This window comes from Drosophila mojavensis, unplaced genomic scaffold (assembly GCF_018153725.1).
Source record: "Drosophila mojavensis isolate 15081-1352.22 unplaced genomic scaffold, ASM1815372v1 contig_36, whole genome shotgun sequence".
Classification (NCBI taxonomy): domain Eukaryota; kingdom Metazoa; phylum Arthropoda; class Insecta; order Diptera; family Drosophilidae; genus Drosophila; species Drosophila mojavensis.
Window position 1 is genome coordinate 331426 of NW_025318858.1, and position 23470 is coordinate 354895.

The 23470-nt window shown below is 44.8% G+C and overlaps 2 protein-coding genes across 3 annotated transcripts; both read left to right on the plus strand.

The window, feature by feature from the left end:
- The first annotated feature begins 1057 nt into the window (after positions 1-1057).
- LOC6575567 (protein borderless) lies at positions 1058-7974 on the plus strand. The gene is made up of 6 exons (XM_002001540.4): positions 1058-1708; positions 5104-5611; positions 5677-6086; positions 6319-6547; positions 6624-6830; positions 7166-7974. The coding sequence occupies exons 1-6, from the start codon at positions 1430-1432 to the stop codon at positions 7735-7737; spliced, it is 2205 nt and encodes a 734-aa protein (XP_002001576.1). The 5' UTR covers positions 1058-1429; the 3' UTR covers positions 7738-7974.
- A 2787-nt stretch (positions 7975-10761) lies between these two features.
- LOC26527843 (ATP-binding cassette sub-family G member 1) lies at positions 10762-22215 on the plus strand. Of its 2 annotated transcripts, XM_044009001.1 has the most exons (7): positions 10762-11303; positions 12627-13318; positions 18611-18919; positions 18982-20258; positions 20324-20424; positions 20487-20775; positions 20834-22215. In XM_044009001.1, the coding sequence occupies exons 2-7, from the start codon at positions 12930-12932 to the stop codon at positions 21043-21045; spliced, it is 2577 nt and encodes an 858-aa protein (XP_043864936.1). In that variant the 5' UTR covers positions 10762-11303; positions 12627-12929; the 3' UTR covers positions 21046-22215. The 2 variants fall into 2 exon arrangements, with proteins under 2 accessions (XP_043864936.1, XP_043864937.1); XM_044009002.1 differs by lacking the exons at positions 10762-11303; positions 12627-13318 and adding an exon at positions 18032-18536.
- Positions 22216-23470: the final 1255 nt, after the last annotated feature.

Below are 23470 nucleotides of genomic sequence, written 5' to 3' on the forward strand. Positions count from 1 at the left end.
ACAAAACAGTAACTGTTTCCTCTCTTCTTTCCTTCTCAGCATTCCTTCCTGCCATTCTTTCCTACCTTCCATTTGCACCTTTCTTCAGGTTACCTTCAGCTAGCGTTCACACACTCGTATCATCATTTTTCGCTTGATTCCAAACCTATTTCATTCCAACAACCACAAAGTTCCCCAGCATTTTCAGCATATAAACACGTACAACAAAAATCAGTTTAGAACGAAATATATTGTAATTAACACAAGACACAATTATAAAAACAAATTAGCAAAATGAACAAAATTTTTAAACAAATAAACTTAAAAAAAAATTAAAACAAAAAAAAAACAATTTGAAATTGATCAAATAAAACTATAGATAACTGTCTTTTTATTACTGCGCTACTTGTGCATCGGGTGCAATCACCTTTCAACCCCGGCAACCCGACAACCCGGAAGCTTGAACCTGGGCCGCCTCTTGATACGGTCCATCAATTAGTCAGTGCAGCAGTTTTCACACACAGCAGCAGCAGCGGCAGAGGCGGCAGCGGCAGAATTCATATCCCACTCGCTGGCTCAGCGAAGGCGTTGATTAACGTCGAACTAATTGAATTGGAATTCACGAAAATGCAATAGAAAACAGCGTCCCAATTACCAAGCTGGTTAAACGTCGATGAAAGTGAATTGTGAGCGAATTTTAATTAGAGCAGCCACTGAGCTCAGCAGCTGCGTGGGCGTATGTCAAATGTCAAATTTGGAAGAGCGCGGCCAGCCTCGTCTGACATGTGAAAGTGGACTGAAGCGTGGAGTGTGTGTGTGTATGAGTGTGTGTGTCTGTGTGTGTGTGTCTGTGTGTGTGTGTCTGTGTGTGTGTGTGTGTAGCCCCAACAGTGGCTCAGTTGTAAATGCGAGCACATACATAGATGGGTATCTCACTACAACTACACTATGTATACCTTCATATGTATATGTGTGTGTGTGTGTTTGTGTGTAGCTATGTTGATAAAATCATCGTCGCGCGTAACAGAACAGAATGCTCTGCCTTCTGATCGCACTTTGTTTTGTTTTTCTATTTGTTCAGTTTCAGTCGAGCTTCTCCAGTCGTCGTGTTCAGTTGGCGAGAGCGCAGACCCCTTGTCGAAATTCCGACTTATTGCGCAGATTAAGCGCCGTGCGGATCACATTACGAGCAGACGAGCTTCCATAATACATATTACGTTGTGCTTGAGTGAAGAGTAAGGAGAGAGGAGTGAAGCGTGCAGAGTGAAGAGTGAAGGAACGGCGTGCGTAGACTCAATTGACCTGTTTTCTGTTTAACTGCGTTTCAATTAGACATCGCCAGGGAAATGCTGTGGCCTGACACCAGAAAGCCATGCCGCCACTAGTTGTTAGCCAGTGCAGAGAGCAAAGCTAAGTTACCCTTTAGACAAATATACGTGTGCTCTGCAAAATGCCAAAGGAGAGCAAGGAAATGCGATCGAGCCTCGAGGCGGAGGCGAACAGCCATGGGCTGTCAACTGCCAATGTCGTAGGAGGAGGCAAGCAGCTGCTGCTGCTGCTGCTACTGCTGCTGGCGCTCTTAATGAACACATCCTGTGTGGCGTGCGCGCGCGATCATCGTAAACAAACAAATCTGGAGGCCAAAGTCGGCTCGCATGTTGTTTTCAATTGCTATATAGATTTCCCATACGACTCGCCCATACCTTACATTGTCCACTGGAGCAAAGACGTAAGTTGAGCACTCTCCTGACTCGCTAAGCTATGCGTGCACAACAGGTCGTATGCGCGATTTTCCTTGCACTGCAATATAGCTCTTACGAACAGTTGGCCATCATTCACACTCACCGTTATATACATTTTTTGTATCGCTTACGATCTCTCGCATCTGCTGCCACACGCCAGTCCACACGCACTTTAAAATTAAATTGTCGAAATTATTAATTTATCATACACCACACACACACACACACACATAGCGTCGCACTCGTGGGTGGTCTCAATGGGCGGCTGGGAGAGTGGCGTGGGATGCTATTCGCATGGTTAGCCTTAATTGCAACGGCTGGGCGGTCCGCAGCGAAACTGTGCAACAGTGCAACAAAGCAACGGGGCTCTCACATTCATTAAAAAGGGACTTTATGGCTGGCCGATGAGTGTGCGCGACCTTAAATGCACATGCGAAAGGGATGAACGGAGCAGACGACCCGAACCGCTCGTCCGTCCTTCCGTTTGTCTGTCCGTCCGCCTGCACATGCACACTCGATGCGATGTAACGTATCTGCATTAAATTGAAATTTAATTTACGCGGTGCGCTTTAAATAATTCCATTCCTTCAAAGTGTGAACGTGAAGTGTGGCATCAAAGAGGAGCGCAACAAAAACAGCATCAGGCGCACTGAAAGCTGTGAACTGCGAACTGCGAACTGAAAGCTGCAAACTGCAAACTGTTGAAATAAATTTCAATTGCATTCAATCGAATTGAATGGTTGGCATTTTGTTGACAACTGTGAGTAATGCAATTAAATTCAATTGCGAATTATTTGCAGGAACGCACGCTTGTATTTAAATCAAGTAAATTACTATTCAGTTCACACTCACGCGCAGCCCACAGCCCCACTCAACCCCCAGCCCCTAACCAGTGCTAGGGGCTCATATTGCCTGCGCCTCTCTGCTGTCTGCAATCTGCTTCATCTCTCGTCTGTCGTCTGTCGTTCGTCGTCATCTGTCTGCCGCCTCTCGCAAAATGTTTTTAACTATTTGGATGCTTGCTTAATTTGCTGGCACTTTTCACACAAACACACATACACACACACACATACCCATACAGAGTTCAGTCTGGTTTTGTTGTTTCACTCTTTTATTGTATTGTATTAATGCAGAAAATTCCACTCGGTCAACGGGTCATGATGTCATTTTGATAGATTCACTTTAATTGCTCTCGCATCTTTTTCCGCTCTCGCGCTTCGGGCAAGCGCCACAGTTTGCCAAATATCAGATGAACTAATTAACTACGTTTGGTAAACTAGAAACTAAACTAAATCCGAATTTCAGCTGATTTTGTTTACTCTTTGTTTCAAGGCCGACTGTGACACTTTTGTCCGATTGCTATTATATTTCATTTAGAACTGTGGCAGCCATTTAATTAGTGAATATATTCATATTTCAAATGTGTGGATATATGGATAGAAAATGTGATCAAATATGGGGTAATTTTTTTAGTAATTTAAATCTGGAAATAGGAAGAAGATGGTGTGGCAGACCTCATCTGTCTATTTATAGTCTAGATCCAGACGAGTTGAGTTGAGCCAGCCTTCTGCGTCTGTCTATCTGATGTGTCATAGGCAATTGGTGTGGCGGACATTTGATTATGAACAAGTCACAGCAGCGAGGTATCTAAGTCGGGCGATTCGAGTGGATTGATTTCATATTACCTAGGCTGCTTTGTATTGCTTGGTCTAGTTCTGTTCATAGTTAAATAATTGAAATTTCCGATTCGTCTGGCATCAAACGAATGTAGAAAGTTAGCTAAGACCTGAGGCCTTGTTGTTGTTGCTGCTCATATGCATAATGTCAGTTATGATTCTTTTTGGGCAGCCTCTGCGCCCATCTGTGCTGCCCACAGTGATTGAACGCTAAAAACAACATATTTATGCAAATGCCCATGTGTGTGTGTGTGTGTGTGTGTGTGCAATCAAAAACTATTCTTCACGGCCGTTGCGAATTTTCGCGCACGTAGATGAGCGGCAAAAAAATTACCGGATAAATCAAGTTACGTTTGTAATTTGTTAGATAATGTTGATAAATGGGCGCTGAGGCAGCAGATGGCGACGACAGTTGACACACACCCACACACACGCACACACACACACACACACACACAGCTGGGTGTACTTGGACTCCCTCTCGGGTGGCTTCAAGTAGAGGCCGAAAATGATGCAACGCGCAGCCCTGTCTCCCAGTGACAATCTGGCGGCTAAGTGCTGACTGACATTGATGCGCCATCCGGATTCCTCGGCGAATTCAATTAAAGGCGTATAGTCGACAAATAATGTCAATAGATCGCGAGCAGCGCACAATTGGAGCTATCAAATTGCATCGGGCCTGACACTTGCTGCGGTCGCCAGCTATCAATAACCAACCGACAGGCAACCAAATCCCTAGCATGCGGTTTATTAGTCGATAGCTGGCCCACCTGTGCGCCTGCTCACCTGTCCATCCATCCGACAGCCCGCACAAACAATGCAGGCGTTAAATGTAATAAAACGAATATTGCTTCGATTTAAAGCGGGTCGCAGGGCAGGGCATTTTAATAATTTTAATTTAGCTTCGCTCCTGGCGCGTGTTTGCCCAGCGCCTATCCAAACAGCATCCGCCGTTTTTTCACCCAACCAATTAATTTCGATCTGGTCACAATATGTATTTCACAAATATTGACAAATCTATTCAACTTTAATTAAAACGAAATGCGAAATTCTTGTATTCAGTTACAATTTTTCAAATTCAATTTAGCCGCAAATGGAGAGGCTTCAATTAGTTGCAGACTAGTTCAGTTAAATGATAATAATTATATCATGGTTAAGCATATGCGCTCACTATACGCACGTTTTGTGGCACGATATTTGCTTTGCTTTGCTTTTGCTTTTGGCTTTGCCTTGGCTCTGCTTTGTCTGTCTCTGCCTCAGCGAAGGGCGCTGCCAGCTGTGCGCGCAGCGGGTGTTTGCGAAAATTATAATGCTGTACGAATGCTCAGATATTGTTCTATATGTGCTACGTAAACAATCACACACACACACACGCACACGCACACTCGCACATGCATCACAAACTGTTACATTGTCAGGGCTGCCACTGCGTTCAATTATGTGCTGCGTGGGTGCGGATATCTGTCTACATACATATATGCATGTGTGTGTGCGGGTGTGTGTGTGTGGGTGTTTGTGTTGTTGGCCATACATGATTTATAGCGGGAATTGTAATTGTAATTTTATCAGCAAATCGAATCATAATGATTGCCGAATTGCATTGCATTTCATATAGATTGAATCACACCCACCCACCCACACAAACACACTCATAAATTCCCTAAAATCGTTATTCACCTCTCTTCATCTCTGTTCCTCTATCGCAGAACAAGAAGATCTTCACTTGGTACGAAAATGAGACATCCACAAATGAGCTATTCAACGGGCGACTGCACCTGGTCAGCCAGCCAGGTGAATTCGGCAGGGCCTCGATCAATCTGACTGCCATACGCGAGTCTGACCAGGGCTGGTACCACTGCCAGATCATCTTCCCCAATCGCTCGCCCAGCGTGCGCAACAACGGCACGCGCTATCACCTGGCCGTGCAGGGCGGCTCCCTGATCAAAATTCCGCCCGTGAACCAGACCATTATGGAGGGGCAGACGGCGTTCTTCCACTGCGTGATGAAGTATCCGGACAGCTCGCAGGCCTCCTGGTACAAGGATGGGGTTCTGCTGCAGGAGGTGCAGGACCTGGTCCGTCGCTCCTTCATGGGACCCGACGGCAGCCTGAGCATCGACCCGACCATGATGAGCGACCTCGGCGAGTACGAGTGCAAGGTGCGAAGCAACGAAGGCGAACTGCAAACGGCCAAGGCCTTTCTCAACATTCAATGTGAGTGATCCGAGATCTGGTCAGATCAAAAATCTCTCTAACTGCTCCTTCTCCACTGTGAACAGATAAGGCCAAGGTGATTTATGCACCGCCCGAGGTTTACCTGCCCTACGGTCAGCCAGCCGTGCTCGACTGCCATTTCCGTGCGAATCCGCCGCTAAAGAACCTGCGATGGGAGAAGGACGGCCTGCTATTCGACTCGTACAACGTGCCCGGGGTGTTCTACAAGATGAACGGCAGCCTGTTCTTCTCCAAGGTGAACGAGAACTATGCTGGCAGCTACACCTGCACGCCCTACAACGACCTCGGCACGGACGGGCCCTCGCCCATCATTAGCGTAATTGTGCTGCGCCCACCCATATTCAGCGTGACACCGAAGGCGATTTACATACAGAAGCTGGGCGAGACGGCCGAGCTGCCCTGCGAAGCCATCGACCGGGACGGAAACAATCGCCCCACCATTGTGTGGAGTCGGGTAAGTTCGAGTCCGCGTCGGACTCTCCATCCCCCTGCCTGTCCATCCCCTTTCTGCCCGACCCCCTGGCTGGCCTTGCTGCAGTTCTGCTTGATTGCGTTTTGAAATATGCATGCTCCACGCACACATTGTGGAGTGTGGACCAATTCAGCGTTTCGCATTCGCAGTCGCAGTCGCAGTCGCATTCATTTTCTGATTTTAACTAATTTCACACACGCACACACACATACAGAAAGATGGCCTGGCGCTGCCAGCGGAGCGGCACAGCTTTAGCGGCGGCAATTTGACCATCACGAATCTGGTCGAGACGGACCGGGGCATATATGAGTGCTCGGCGACCAATGAAGCTGCAACAATAACTGCCGAAGCCGAATTAATGATTGAGAACACGGCGCCACGCCCACCCTACAACCTGACGGCGAATAGCACGGAGAACTGCATTACCATACGCTGGCAGCCAGGTAAGCAGCATTAGCTCTGCCCGAGCAATAGCTCCTCATACCATGCATACCCTACACTTTGCCCACTTCACCATAGGGTATCTGCGACCCAACCTTGAGTACACCGTCTGGTACCGCCTCAGCGATGCCCCGGAATGGCGCACGCTGCGCGTCCTCGAAAAGACCCAGATGGAGGCCACTGTGCAGCACCTGCTGCCTGGACGAGAATACGAATTCATGGTACTTAGCCAGGACAAATATGGCGATGGCATGTTTAGTAAGCCCTACCGTTTCCAAACGAAACGTAAGTAAAATTTGTCTCAATCAATTTATGTTTTGCAAAGAATGTGTGGGAGGCGTGGGCCAGAAGTGTGTCTAGCGAATAGAAATAGGAGGGAGGCAAAAGGAATAGCTAATTATTTTTACTGCACAATAGAGTTTTCACATGAACTTTGAATCGCGCGCCTTATGGGCAGCACTTGGCAAGCGATGCACATTAGGTTTGTCTCACTCCCACATGCTGCACTCACCCACGGCCAGAAAGAGAGGAACGCTTTGCTAGTGAGACAGGGAGCACTAACGCACAGGCTTACGTATGAGAATGTTAATATCGACTCAAAAAATATTCTTCTGCTCCAGCACCGCCACAAGGGTCAGACCTGGATGCACAGCAATTGCAGCACCAACAGAGTCGCCAATCGACCATTGGGGGACTGGGTGCCCCCTGGAACCTGAGTGTGCTGAGCACCCCTCAGGGCTGGCTGCTGCACTGGGAGCATCCGACAGTGGGGCTTGACACGCTGCGCCACTATTCCGTGCGCTGGTGGAAAGAACCGGAGCATTTCCTCATCGGGACGGCTGAGACCTTCGACAACTTCTATCAGCTGCGCTATCTAAAGGAAGACGTCTCCTTCAAGATACAAGTGCTCGCGGTCGGGGCTGAGAACCAAGAAGTCGCTAGTCCCGAGCTGTTTCTCGAAGTGCCCTCGCAGCGCAAGGTGCGGGCTCTGATAATTGGCAGCTCGGTGGGCATTATATTTCTACTCTGCGCTCTGTGTGCTTTTTTATACGTGAAACGTAGCTGCCTCCTCCACCTGTTTGCCCGGAGCAACGTCAATGAAGGAGCCAGCTGCGACGAGGACACAGCTGAGAGCGGCGACTGCGACAGCGACCAAGAGCGAGACAGCAACAAAATACGCACCGCCTCCTGAGAGATGCAGATCACGTGGATCTTCCAGCAGGGCAGCAGAAAGTCAAAGCAACACGATGATGGGAACGATGGGGAGGAGGAGCATGGATTGTAGAATAACACTTTTGCCGATGATTTATAATACTGATTTATAATTTATTTCTAGTTTCTAATTGTAAAAATAAAATCTACTAATTCCTTAATGTAATGTAATATAAACTTTTGAGCATCAGATATTAAACTCGGATGAAATTTAAAATACGACTTTGAATTGACCGCCTTATGGGCAGCACTTGAAGTGGATATCATATAGTGCTGTCTCTTTCACACATACTATTCTTAAGGGCGAGCAATATGTTGAAGTATATAAAGTGACAGACGGCGATGGCGATATAGGCAAAAATGGTAATGGTCGAAAGCTTTTGGAAAAAAAGCTTCGGTCATTTGAATTCATTGAAAGCTTTAACGTGTCAACAGCGCTTTCTTGCGTTAATTTTGGAATGGAAGAACCCAAGTTATATGTAATATTCAAAACACTGTACCCACAATAAATACTGACATTATATAATCTTATGTTTCCCAAAATCGTCATTTGCTATATGTATATATACATATACATATATTTTATATACATTTTCTTTTATGATATCGGCTCTGTAATCACTCCATTATCATCACGTTCATCTTTGCTACAATTAACTGAAACTTTCGGAATAATTGATATTATCTACGTGTTAAAATGAAGTCTATTTTATATGGGTACAAACTACAGGCTTTGATATTTATAATATTCCCCTTTTCTCTTTTATTAACATTAAATACGCATTTATTGTTTACTTGTAGTTTAAGTTCACATTTATCAGCTTATTCACATTTATCGGTCTTATTTCTTTATAATTGGGTGCTACTTGAGCCCCCACTACTTGACTTCAGCTTTCGCTTCGACTTCGTTTTCGATTGCAGGTTCGGTTTCGGATTAGTTAACTGCGACAACTCATTCGGAACTGAATAAGTTTTAAGGCGTCATAAAAAACTTAATGCTAATTAGTCAATCTAATTAATCAATACCAAGTACATTGAGGCTTGTTAAAAAAAAATTAGCAACAATTTTTTTATTAATTGCTGCCATTATGATGGTCGTCCCCAGCTCACGCCCAAGCGCCGCAAAGAGAGAAAAACACCTGGTTGCACCGACGAGTGGCAATGCAACCAATTGGGCTTTATTGCCGCATGGACCAAATGCCATGCACTCAGAGCTATTTGGCTTCATCCGCTGCTGCTGCTGCTGAGACTATTAAGGTTCAATTTATTTAACCCACTTAACCGCCAAATGTTTTGCACTCGCGATGCTTTGATGCCGTTATCCGAGTCAATCCGACTCTGCCACGCATCGAATATCGCAATATGCATATTGTTTTCAAGGGACTGGAAAGTCGCATGCTATGCATATTGTCATCGTATTTCAGTTTCTAAAAACACCCAGGTCTGAAACCACTCTCCGCTGGCCCTCCCTCGAAGCTTAATTGCAGAACTTTTCCAATCGGAATTACTACGATACTCGTTTGGTTTTCAAGCTACTCGCAAACGGAACGGACTCCCTTTCGCAATGTACATATGTAGTTAGAATAGTGGAATTTTATTATAATTGGCTATATTACGTAAGGTTACGATAAGGCTCTCTTTCGATTGAAGGAAGGGAGGTCGCGCAACAGCGAGAACAAATTTTAATTGATAAGAATTAGAGCTGAGCTGCGTTTCATTTACATTAACAAGACTTTATGAGAATTCCTATTCGCACACACACAAATCAAATATATTCAATGTTAAAAGCATCGTCATGTTTTCCCTGGAGACGCGTGTATGATTCGGGCGGGTGTGTGTGTATGTGAGTAAGCTAGGACATATGTGGGTATGTACGTATTATTTTTGCTTATGTATGAGTGTGTTACATGCATAAGTCAGGCTTGCTCACTCCGAACTTTGGCCGCTGAGGCTGAGAGTTAGAATGATATATGTATGTATGTATGTATGTGTGGCTTTGTGATCGTTATAAATGAGTGCGAGTGTACTCACACGAATTGCTCATGCGATTACTCCGCCGCAAATCAGAATTGTTTTTGTTTTGGATTTTTATTCATGTCGATCGAGACGTGCTTTGTTTTCTGTCAACCCAACGGGCATTAGGCAGTTCAAAGATCGCTATGAAATGTCAGACAGGGCAATATCAATATTTCAGAGAAACTGCTATGCATTACGAGGGTGGTTTCAACACTTCCACCTAACGAAGAATGTATATGAATATGAAGAAATCCCATGTTAGAAGATTCGCTTTAATTTCTATATGTCTATAGTCCCTAACTTATTAGGTATTAAGCTCAACTATATATACATAAGTGTGTTCACGATAAAATCGAGAATTTCTCAGACTAGCCCGTGCAATAGTGTATCCGCTCAAAGTTTGCAGCAATTGAAGCAGTTGCAAGTGCAGCTGACGCATCGTCAAGCAAAAGAGAGGCAGACAAAGAAGGAACCAGTTTTGAGTGCAGTTGCACTCAACCCAAGTGCAGCATGTGAATCGTTTGTTTTCTGTTTATGATCAGCTGTTCGCAGTCAGCTGAAACACATACACGCACATACACATGCACATGGTGAAGTGAGACATGCGCACTGCGCAGACTGCAGCAGACCATTTTGGCACGCACACACAAGGGCAAAGGCGGTTACAGCGTGGCAAGCAATTATGACGACGCAGCAGCAGCGCAACAGCAGCAGAAGCTGAACCATTCTATGGAGCAAGAGCAGAGACCACGAGCTCTTGCTCTCTCTCGTTCATTCTTTCTCTCCCGCCATTGACGAAACGTACGTGTCGTGTTTTCGTCGTCTTGCTGCTCCACCACATGTTCAATGCGGACTCACACACACGCATGCACCCATATCCGATTCACATAGCTATCGGATGAAGAGAGGAAGGGAGAGAGGGCAGAAAAAGACAGACAAAGAGCGACGCTGGGTAGCTTAGCAGCAGCATTAGCAACGCTCACAGTTTCAGTTCTTTTTCGTTCGCGGTGCGCTCAAGTTGCTTGTATCGAGCGTCGCTGGGGAAACTCGTCGCGTGATCCGCCGAAGGAAACACGTTTTGTACCTTGTTCAGCCAGCTGTGCTGTGATGTGCTGAGCTGTCTCTTAAATTAGACCAGGAACCAAACAGTTGCGATTCCTCAGGAGGAGGCAGCCTGCTTGATATGCTCTATTGGGTGTGCTCCGCAGTTCGGAGTCCGCTGTTCACATCGCAGTTTAAACAAAAACAATTACGTATTTAAAGTGAGAGAGACGCAGCAATAGAAATAGCAACAAAAGCTCTTTGTGTGTGTGCTTCACCAACAGCCGAATTTATATGAAATATTTGACAATAAAGTGAGCCTAAAATAAAGCAGTGAGCATCTCTAGCAAACAGCCAACAGCAAACAGCCGACCAAAGACAGAGAACGTATCTGTTGAGAGTGTGGCAAAAAAGAAAAACAAAAAGAGAATCAGAGAAAAACAAGTTTTATGCGCCAGCAATTCTTGGAACTCGTGCATTGTGATTAAGGTGAGCTACGGCTGCAAACTAAAATTTTAGTAAAAAAATTCGAAAATTTTCAATTGCGTTGCGAGTAGCTGTGTTCGGCTCAGTTGCTGCTGCAAGAGGTGGTTGTTGCCTTGCAAGTTGCAACCCCCTCCGCGGATAAACAAAATGCAGTCGACCCCTGACCAGACCACCCTCTGCCTCGTTCCATCACCAGCTGCTGGACTACCTTCCTTAATCTTCCCCCTCAGCTTGAGCTGGCTGAGATATACAGTTCTGCTAGCTCCGTCCACATCCACATCCACATCTACATACATATATATTTAAAGCGCTGCCATAGAAACAGTTTCTTTAAATATATAAAGAACTACATTAGAAACAATAAAACAGCATATGTATCTTTAAGTGTATATGTATCTTTCTTGCTTCTGTATCTATTGAGCGCGCGTGCGTTCTCAGTTGGTTTCTCTCTCTCTCTCTCTCTCTCTTCCGCTCGTGCTCGCACTCTCGCTCTCTCAGTCTGTCTATCTGCGTTTGTTGCCGAGAGGAATTTGGCAAAATATTTTTATTTAATTGTTTACGGTCGCCATTTGTTTATGAATATTATGCCATTTATAAATATGTGATTAAAGCCTCGTGCCACGCCATTCGGGAATATGTCAGGCTGTATCTATGTGCATATTCGAAAAGTTGGATGATAGCGCACTCCCTGCTTGTGCCACTAACCCAATTCTTTGAGCTGAAGGTAGGGCCAGTCGACCACGCAAGTTTAAGGCTTCTGACTTCTGTCAAGATGAACATACTATGATTGACAGATTCGCAGCTGCAGATGGGGCTGTATATCTAGGGGCAATGGTTTATAAATCAGGTGGCAGACCAGACGGAAGCCTATAAAACATAAAACACCTGTGCCTTAACAGTTTAAAGGCAATTATTACATATCTGCGATTAGGTGGAATAGAAGGCAGAAGGCAGCCGAATGGCTCCAGCTCGACGTGCTTATCACAGTCATCCCTAATCGCGGAGGCAAGCAAATCTGTAATAAATTTATATGTAGAGGCGGGCACTTTATATTAATGTTTTATAATCTATATATGTATATATGCTTTCGAAAAATAGCGAAACGGTTCCGCACAACTGCAATCTTATCGCATCAGCCACATGCCAAAGCATCCGACGGGTGCAGCTAAACCCAGAACTCCTGATCAGTGTCACACGCGCTAATGCTAAAGCTGCGAGAATGAGCTCCTTAATATATGTATTTAGAAATCTGACTCATCAGTCGACCCTAGGAGGCGAGTTCCTATTTATATGCATCTAATTTGTATCTTCTCTTCTCCTTTCCAGCTGCTTGCGATGAGGGAAAGGCAAAGAATCTGAATTATTCATTACTTCCAGCTGCGTGACAAACGAATATGCCAAATCAATTGTGAAACATAAACAATGAATAATTCCATACCAATTCAGCCAGTAGCATGCACAAAAGATACCCTGTAAATAAGAAGGCCAAAAGCATATAGAAATATATATAGAAATATAATCAAATCAAAGCTATATAAGTAGCCCAGATAGTCTTTCTCGCCAATTGTCCGATGCCAATCGCAATTGTCTAGAACTCACACTTGGTCAGATACTCATTGAATCTAAGCAATGGACGAGTTGCTCGACTCGAATGTTCCACTTGTGGACAAGGATAGCGGCTGCAGCGCCGTCATACTGCCTGCCTGTAAGGCAACAACATCAACATCATCATCAGCATCGGCATCTACAGCAGCATCCACATTGGCACCTCTCAGTGTAGTTCACTATAAAAGCAGCAATATTAGCCCAGCAACGTCAACAACAGAAGCAACAACAGCAACAACAGCAACAACTGCGTCAACAGCCATCTCAGCCTCAGCCGCAGTCCCTCTACCAGCCAGCCAGCAAGGATCCAGCACAGGCACATCGAGCTCTGAGCCAGTTCCCCTGCTGAATCAGCTCCAGTCGTTGCCTCTGCAAAAGCCAAACGACTTGAAGCAATGCAACGCGCTCTGTGGGTGAGTACAACGGGGGCCTCGATTTATCACTAATGAGATTAGCATGGATTATGTTTGTGGTCGAAAGTGGGATACCTGGCGACGCAGGTGGGAGCTTCAATTCCAATTCGACCCAGATAGTCTGTCTAAATTAGGGCGTGTCGAAAGTCAAAGGAAAAAACGTGCGTGGGAGCGGGCGCTCATTAAGTCACAGAGGCTTCCTGTTCATTCAAATCAGTTCAGGACCCTTCAGCCAGTTCCATAAATCAGGCGACTGGCGAGCATGTCGTCTCAGTCATGCTAGAGCTCGAGGCTCTAAATTTAGAACTGTCTACTAAATTGGTATGCTTTCTGTGGCAGTCCGAGGAAATTGTAGCAGTTGTGAAAAATCGATAGAAAATATAAACTCGCACTATTTAAATGTACATATATAGGGAGCAAAATACGTGTTTACAGTCATAAAGCTTCCTTGGCAGGAGCTTACTTTGAAAAATAAATTGCGTGTCAAGCTTGAAAATCGCCTTCTGGTAGCTAATTCAACTTTTCATTAAAGCCGATTTCAAGGGATAGACGAAGGGAGGTCTTATAATGTATATATCTAACGAACCGTTCCAGTGTTGTTCAAGGATCTTACCGATTTTCACACCCCAGACACACAAATGTTTTCTAATCGAGCTTAAGTGATGTGTCAATAGCTTAAATGACTTGCCAGTGGGTAATAGCAAACAGGTAAACAGGTAAATAGCAAGAGGTGCTCGGCACAGGAAAATCCTTACCGTCGCGTCGTTCGGAGAACATCACTCATTTACCCTTGAACAGGGGACCACAGTCGACACAGAGCGCCGTAATTAAAATGCAAATAGAGGATTCAATAGATTATTCTGACGCCCTCGTGCAATCCAATGCTGCCCAGTTAACACCCACAATGTGCGATGTGTAATTAAAAGAGGACGTCCCGGCAGCTGCTAGCACAGCTTTACATGATCAGCACAGCTGCACATATTTCTGTCTCTATTCAAGCAGTGCGGCCGCCACACAAAAGATGGAAAAGTCATAAAAAGCATTTAAAACGCTTGACACATTCTTTTTGCTACCCCAGTAACGTACCCTGGCAAACATGGTTGGCTCTGAGACACACTCAGAGTCTGCAGGACGAGCCAACTAGTCGTATGAGCAACTAAAAACAGCCACGAGCAAAACTCAAACGTACGTATAGTATACGGCTGGGCATGAGGGCCCGGCAATTGCCAGGAGGGCTGGCTATAGCTAGAAACAATGGTAAAACGAAGCGGAAAAGAAACCCATTAGCCATAGAGAGCACAGACTAGGGATTACTCTATCGAGCCAGCAAATCTGCAGATTAAGTAATGCTCCTTATCAAAGTCTTAACTAGTTCGGCGATGATTTCCATTGTGTCTGCTCATGTGCCAAAGCTCCATTCGTGCTTTGGTTTAAATGTGATCCTTAGCCTAACGACGGCAATACTCCCTTTCAGCAAAGAAAGGGCACTCAACTTCGATATTGTTGCTAACCAACTCTCTGCAGTGCTGGCGACGCGTGCTTGGAAAAATCGAACAAGCCGCCAAGCTGTCCAAACTTTGCCGTCGCAGTAGTAGTCGATGTCGTAGTCGTAGTCGGGTCTGTTCAGCAGAGAGTTGAGTTGAGTCTCAGTTTCAGTTTAGTTTGGTGTCGGTCCCGGAGGTCGCCTTACGGACATTAATTTATTTAGTTTAGTCCTCATTTTTGTGTGATGGCTGCAGTTGGCCTTTAACTATTTATATGTGCATATTAAAAAATTAAAAGTGCCAGCAAAACGATGTCTAAACTCTCGCTCGTCGGTATTCGGCTCTAGAAACTGAGGTGAAAATCGAGCGTCGAACAACTAGAACCGTGCGACGTGCGACATGCGGCGTGAGGCGAGGCCTGAGGCGATTATGCAATTCAATTGGCCCTAAGCAATAAAAAATACATTGACTAGCAGACAGTTGGGCTCCGCATTTGTTAGCTCTTCGAAGTGTTTCCTTGCCTTGCCAGCCCCAAGTCTTACAGACATATTGACCTTTCCCACACATCGAGGTCAACGAGAATGGCAAACAAAAGAGGGGTTTCATCCTAGCCACCTACACACGCTCCTTATTCTGACTAGCCTCAACTATTCTTGTAGCTTATTTATTATTCCCCTGAAGGATATTCGCGCGCAAAAACCCAGTTACCCTTTAGTATGATATTACCAGAAGAGGCTCTAGCACATTGACTGATAATTATTGGTGCCGTACAGGCTTATGGGTAGAGCGTTATCATGCGCTGAACCCATTCCGGTTATTATCGCATATGCTCGCACTCTTTATTTGGGTTGAGGCTTTGCATATTTGTTGTTTGCGAGTTTTGATTCGTCGCCCAAATTCGAAGGGAATTAAGTCCGGCGAACGAAACGCACATGCATGCCCCATGTAGATGTAAATGCATGCATTTAACCACACATGCACGTACATAAATAATCATGTAAGAGTAGTCGACTAGAAGATATCCCTTACACAGTTCCCCCTCTTCGCACAACTGGAGAAAATACCAATGCTGCGTTCAGATCTGTCGCTTTAATAGGTTTCAAGTAATGCGCTTTTTGCACCTTTAAATACATTCACATATATACCCTTTCTGCACATTTGCAATAGTGCGGGGTATTAGAAACAATGAATTTAGATTAGGGAACGGCTACACAGTTACCCAGTTACCCAGTCAGGCCGTTGTAAAATGCCTAATTGTCGCAAAACGCGGATGATCTAATACTTTACGCCATCTGATATTTCCGCTTAACTTTAAAGTGGAAAACAACAATGTAACAGGTCGATGGATAGGCCAGTCGAAGCCCAGTTTTCACTGTTCTGTGTACTGCAATTATCTTCCATGGGAAACGGCAGCAGCTGCCTTATGCCTACTGCTAATCCATCAATATAATGGCTGTTCAAATTGTTGCCAATTACAAGACATTAAAATTGATAAGCAATTACAGCTGGCAGGGCCCATAGCAGATTCGATTTGTGATACCACGAAAACTCGTCACGTTACCCGGGATTCTAAAGGGCAACTGTTGAACGTTGAATTATCTCCACTTATTTTATCTAGCGCTTGCGTACAGAAGTCTATATTTAGAATTCCAGTTCTCGAGGCATAATAGAGTCATGCAGCAATTGCGTTGTAGACAATAAACTCAAGGAGTATCCAAAATGTATCAGACGAGGAAACGTAAGCGTTTGTTACACATACATACATATAATCGAGCTGTCATTCAAGTCAGGAGAGGCGGACAGAGAGCATACAGCAATATGCTCCTTTCACCGAATGAGCGGGCATCGAAACAAAGAATGAATACCTAATTCGTGGTCTCTTTGTGGTCTTCGGGTCTTCATTTCGCAACGCTGTCGAGCACAGTGTTGTAGTTGTCGCCGCCGTTGTTGCTGTAGGTATTGCTGCTTGAGTTCGTTTACATCGAGTGCAATCGAGTGCATGTGCACTTAAAATGTACCCAGCCAGTCGGCCAGGCCAGTTGCTGGGTGCACGCGCACCGAGAAATTCGCGGGAAACGAATCGAGCAATTCGCAACTGTTCCACAGTGCACGCCAGCAACAGCAACAGCAACTGCAGCAACAGCAACAGCAACAGCAGTAGCAACAACAACAGCAGCAGCGGCATTGAGAAAGAAAGAGAGAGAGAGAGAGAGAGAGAGAGAGAGAGAGACTCGTATTTATCGTATCTGTATACAAACTGAATGCCACCGACAACAATTCAACTGAGCTGATGACGTTGTTGCTTTGGATAACAGACATGCATGTGATTGTTTGGCTATTTCACTTTTTCGCTATTTGGCTATTTAGTATTGGTAACAGCCGAGCGGGCGAAGATAGCGAACAGCTGATTTCGCTTCGCTTCGGCCGATTGCCGTAGTCAGCAGTCTGCTTGGATCTGTTGTTTACCCAGTTGCCAGCTAATGGCGCAGGGTTGTAATTTGTGTAGCCAAAATTGTTCGCCCGGCCACAATAATTGTTCTCGCTAAATAGCCGTACAATTGACTTGGCCCAAACATGGCTGTGGCCCAAACAGTGCTGGAATTCAAATTGCTTTGTTTGCTGGGCCGAGACGAAATGGATTCCAATTCCTGAGTATAAAGTTTTGATGCAAGTAAACTACCTATTGGCAGCTCTCGCAATGTGTTCTCTGATTTTGTGAGTGTTCAATTTCTGAGGCACAGCAGCGTGCTCTGACTGAATGTACGTGTTCTGGGCACAGCGGGAATTGGTAATTATAAACACCCAGAGGAACTTTGAACTGCGCCCCCGGCTATATTTATAGAAAGTGTTTATTCGCTCTGGCACCGTTCTGCCCGTAGTTGTAGTAGATGTACAAGGTATTTAATGGAGCAGCTTCCGACCCACATTGTACGACAATTAAACGTCAATCCATCCATCATCAATTGGCTTCAGTCGACTTGTTAAAATAAGTAGTTTGCACCGAAAACTGGCTTCTCAATTGACATTGGGCGCCTTAGGATGGCGCTCCCCTCGTCCCTTGCGGACGGCATATTTTTATCAATAAGAGACCAACCGAGGGTATCGCACGGCAGTTTATGAATGAAACGCAAATTGAACTTTGCTCTGCACAAACATTCCGATTGATTGCCGTGGTGTGGCGGTGCGGTGGGGTGGGGCAGAGGTGCCTAGACCCGAGCTCTTCGGCAATGCAGGCACACTCACACATACATCTGATTACGGTTGACTGGCTATTGACTATTGCCGATTGGGCATGTTGAATGGCTTTTTCAGTGGAATATCGAATCAGAAATCACACACAGAAACTGGCTGAAACGTGTAGTAAGATTGAAAATGTGTCTATGAAAGCGTTAAATAAATTAAGGAAACATGCCGAACGGCTTGGAGCTGACGCTAATCAGCAGCAGTAGTGCCATCTCCGACACCGACCCATGTCATCGACACACAATAAGTGAACTGGAGGGCATCCAGAACACCAGCTTCGAGGCAGCTGCACAGAATGTGCCGTTCAGGCGATCCGCGTATGTGGAGAGCCACGCGGACATGCTGCAAGATCTGCAAGCCAAGGGTAATCCCGCACGCGCGCAGCGCTCGCTGTCCTTTGTCCAGACGAAGCTGACGAAGAACGGCTGCGTGAGCGCGTTGCAGCGACCGGAAGACGGGGCTCCATGCTGGCTGAAGGCAGGCGTAGTCAAGTAGGCTACATTTAGTTAGCTGGTTGCCGGAAAATTCACTATCAGCTAACGCAATCCTTTGTTCTCCCTTTCAGCTCTCAGAACAACTTGTGCAATGGTCGGCCCAGCAATCACGGCCTGGCTCCCAAGATACAAAATAACACCAGCACAAGCCCCAATGGGCAGAAGAAGGGCACCATTTCGCTATCGCATCTGCCCCAGCGACCGCCGGTGGACATCGAGTTTTGTGATATCTCCTACTCGGTGCCGGACGGACACATACGGGGCTTCAAGACCATCCTGAAGAGCGTCTCTGGCAAGTTTCGCAATGGAGAGATAACGGCCATAATGGGCCCCTCCGGTGCAGGCAAGAGCACATTGATGAACATTCTGGCTGGATATAAGTAAGTGTCGAGGATCTAATTCCACTGATCGCTGATCGCTAATTGGTCTTGTTGCATTGCAGAACGTCCCAGCTCAGCGGTTCGGTTTTAATCAACAGCAAGGAAAGAAATCTTCGGCGTTTCCGCAAGCTCTCCTGCTACATCATGCAGGACGACGTTCTGATTGCCAATCTGACAGTACGTGAAGCGATGATGGTGGCCGCCAATCTCAAGCTCGGCAAGAACATGATCAACTATGCGAAGTGTGTCGTCGTCGAGGAGATACTGGAGACCATTGGCCTAAAGGAATCGACTAACACATTAACGTGTAATCTTTCGGGCGGTCAGCGCAAGCGCCTGTCCATAGCCTTGGAATTGGTCAACAATCCGCCAGTAATGTTCTTCGACGAACCAACCTCCGGCCTGGACAGCTCGACATGCTTCCAGTTGATATCGCTGCTTAAGTCGTTGGCGCGTGGAGGCCGCACCATAGTCTGCACGATTCACCAGCCGTCGGCGCGCCTCTTCGAAAAGTTTGATCATCTCTATCTGCTGGCACAGGGACAGTGCGTGTACGAAGGCCGAGTGCACGGGTTGGTGCCGTACCTCTCGTCCCTGGGATATGAATGCCCTTCGTACCACAACCCAGCTGACTACGTGCTAGAGGTGGCATCGGGCGAGTACGGCGAGGCAGTGCCCAAGTTGGTCGAGGCTGTCAAGGGCGGAATTTGCAAGAAGTACACGCACAAGGATTACGGAGTCAATTTATCGAACGCCAAGTCCATCAACAATGATATTATTAAGGGCAACGGCAGCGGCGCAGCTTCAACGAAAGCCGTTGCGACGATCACCCTAGAGGACGAGAAGTCGGCCAATGCGTACGAAGCGGACGAGCTAACGGAACTCAAACCACCGAAGCTGAAGGCCCAGCAATCGCAGACCTCCGACTGCAGTGGCGTCAACATACAGATAACCAACGACGACAGCGGCAGTTTTAGTTCCTCGAAAGGTGGTCAAAGCCAGAACGCCGTATCCGGTGGCACGAATACCGTTGTCGGCTGTATGACTTCGCTGCTCGACTCGCACGAGAGTGTCGTTACGCTGCCCAGCAAGACGGGCTTCCCGACTAGCGGGTGGACGCAATTCTGGATACTCTTGAAACGCTCGTTCCGTACGATTATGCGGGATCGCATGCTGACTCACATGCGACTAGCCTCGCATATCATTGTAGGCGCCATCATTGGAATGATCTACTATGATGTCGGCAACGAGGCTAGCAAGATTATGAGCAATGCTGGCTGCATATTCTTTGTCGCTCTGTTCACAACGTTCACGGCCATGATGCCCACAATTCTGACCTGTAAGCATAGAGCAGATCAGATTTATGATTTCACATATTCTCAATACTGCTTCGATCCTCCACAGTTCCCACAGAGATGTCGGTGTTTGAGCGAGAGCATCTGAACTATTGGTATTCCCTGAAGTCGTTCTACTTTGCAAAGACTCTCGCTGACATTCCCTTTCAGGTGAGTAGTCACAACGTACAGCGAGTCATGTCATTTAGATTTACATTTGAATTGGCTTTCAGATCGTCTTCTCCAGTGTGTTTGTACTGGTTGTCTACTATTTAACCTCTCAGCCCATGGAAATAGAACGCATCTCAATGTTTGTGTTCATTTGTGTGCTCAACTCATTAGTGGCTCAGTCTCTGGGACTACTCATTGGTGCTGGAATGAATGTCGAAACGGGAGTCTTTCTTGGGCCCGTGTCGACGATACCAACAATTTTGTTCTCGGGCTTCTTTGTAAACTTCGATACTATACCGGGCTACCTGCAGTGGCTGACATATGTAAGCTACGTGCGCTATGGCTTTGAGGGTAAGTACGAATACCTAAACTCAATTACCCGATGACTAATTGCGACTAATTGTTGTAGGTGCTATGGTTTCCATTTATGGCATGGACCGCGCAAAGTTGCATTGTAATGAGATCTATTGTCACCATCGCGTTCCCAAGAAGTTCCTGGAGTGGATGTCCATGGAGGACGCCCGTTTCTGGGTCGATGCGGTTGCTCTGTTAGGAATCTTCTTCGCACTGCGCATTATTGCGTACTTTGTGCTCCGCTGGAAGCTGCACATGATACGCTAAGGAGCCATCGAGTAACCGTATCAAACTATTGTAAATAATTAATGGGAGACGCGCAATCGGAATTAATGTTCGAGTACTGTAGATAGGCGTAGCTTAATGGTGCTTCGAATTTTTGTTTCACGTTTATTTTGCTATAGACTCTACTACCATATATCAAGATTATATATTACCGTACGCTGATTTTGTATTCATACTATTTCCATCGTAGCCGTTCTATGTACAAAATACGTAGCGGAATATTTGATCCGGAATATTTGAGTAATACAATTTGAGATTCACATATACAGACCTAACGTGGTACATTTATAAATAGACATGGATGATTTATTAGCGTACCAAAGGCACGATCTACAACACATCATAGAGCCCATTCAAGTAAAAATCTTGTGACCAAGCATACGAGTCTGAAACTTAAATAGGTTGAAAATTATAACAAATTTTAGACAAGTTGTGAAGTAGCTAACAGACATTTAAATACATTAAACACCTTTTTTTTAAAATTTTCATATTTGACAAAGAAAATGATTTTTAGCTCAACAGAATATCCCAACGTTTGATTGATCGTTCCGTCCCTATGTTGAAGGCCCTATCTTCCCTCTCTCTCTCTTTCTCTCTGTAATTCTCTAACTGTTGGCCAGATGAGCAAACCCTAAGCTAACTGAAATCCATCTTTAGTCAACTTTGAATTCGTGTGATTTGAAAATAGTTTGATTTTAACAAGTCGATAATGTGGAACGTGCTCAGAATCCAATTGAAATAAAATATACGAACCTTGTGATACAGAATACACTGAAATTACAAAAATTTCAAATAAAAAATATTAACGGAAACAGAATTCGATTGTGTCCAGGCAAACTGGTGATATGAAGCAATTATTATTATTATCACAATTCTTACAATATATCTATGTAATTCATGATGTATGCATGTATGTATGTGGGATTGCATTACATCTTTGAAATTTATTTGTCCACTTAAGTGAGGCCAAAACCAAATGCAATATTAGCTAAAGCATTTTCATTTGATTTGCAAACCCAACGCAATGGAAAGCCAAAGAAATATAATTCCGATACATAGGTTGGGTTCTCTGATTACTTTGCCCTATAAGTTATACATAATTTGTGATACATTTAGAAATATTAAAGAAAGAAAAAAAAAAAAAAAAAAAAAGAAAAGAAAACATATTTTGATTTGTATAAGACAGCAAGCTGTGTGGCCACATATTAAGCATCCTCAGAGGAGAAAAACCTATAAATAATATTATAATTGACTTTTAGGCAGTCAACAATTAAATTAAAATTGATGTATGCATATTCTCAATTGTTCAACTGTGTAATTAATGAAGCTACGCAAACTCACACAACCCAGTAGAATATTTTTAATAAAGAAAAATATTATCATTAATTATTATAATTAAACTAATTTCTTCAATATTTTTAATTTGGAATGGAGCTCTAACTTAACTAGACTATTGAGTCGAGTTCTAATTGGCATTGGCCAAAGCTCTTAAACTGTTCTCATTGAGTATAAAACGGTCTAGAGGGCGGAGCTTTCACTAAAGGGTGGGTGTCTCTGCTGAGGCTAGAGACTTGAAGTAATGCGTTGGCCATACCAAATTTAAAAAAGGTAAATAATGCTTAAATGAATTTATAATAAGGAGTCTAAAATTACCATTGTATATAAAGAAAGTAGTTAGAGTTAACTTACAGGGTAAATCGCAAGAGCTGGTCACAATAGAATAAGGTGTATGTCTCTGCTAATCCGCTTCGACTTGACGATTGGGTCAGTTCACATAGAGAAGACTGAGGTACATAATGATATTGAAATAGCTAAAAATTTAACCTGATGTAAATTCGTTTCAGTCTTATTATAAATATTATTTTGATAATTATCAATTTTACTAAATTGGGAAATATTATTTATATTGGAAAAGTTGCGGTATAAACCACAAATAAATTAGATTAGTGTCAAGCACTGTTTTGTACGCCGAAAACGTGTGGCTTAGAGACGTGTGCTCACATCGACTGCTCGCTGATTAAATAAACAAACAAATAATCTTAAAAAGGCTGAGTATGAATCGGCTGTCTCATCAGTGACGTCTACCGAAGATCGTTAAACAAGAGCCGATCTCTCAAAGCGACACCAACAGTTAACAGCGGGGGTTTTCTCAACAGACACTGGACCTGGGTGGGTGTGTGTGTGTGTGGAACATTGTAGACAATAGGGGCCGATCGGTGTTCGTGTCACACTCAAAAATCATACTTAAGGCCCGCAGCGCATGAGAGCGAGCTCATTGTGGATCCAAACGTCGTACGGTTCGTATCATCGGAGCATCCGTGGCTTTCGCCCAAACAAACTAAAGCTGGGCTTTGTTCTGTGTGCAGTGTTCTGTGTGCTTTACGCTTTATAGTGTGTCTATATATAC

Coding starts and splice junctions, on each gene's coding strand:
- LOC6575567 (XM_002001540.4), top strand. CDS start 1,430: ATGCCAAAGGAGAGCAAGGAAATGCGATCGAGCCTCGAGGCGGAGGCG. Junction 1,709..5,103: donor TTGTCCACTGGAGCAAAGAC/GTAAGTTGAGCA, acceptor CCTCTATCGCAG/AACAAGAAGATCTTCACTTG. Junction 5,612..5,676: donor GGCCTTTCTCAACATTCAAT/GTGAGTGATCCG, acceptor CACTGTGAACAG/ATAAGGCCAAGGTGATTTAT.
- LOC26527843 (XM_044009001.1), top strand. CDS start 12,930: ATGGACGAGTTGCTCGACTCGAATGTTCCACTTGTGGACAAGGATAGC. Junction 13,319..18,610: donor CAATGCAACGCGCTCTGTGG/GTGAGTACAACG, acceptor TCTCCCTTTCAG/CTCTCAGAACAACTTGTGCA. Junction 20,776..20,833: donor CGTGCGCTATGGCTTTGAGG/GTAAGTACGAAT, acceptor TAATTGTTGTAG/GTGCTATGGTTTCCATTTAT.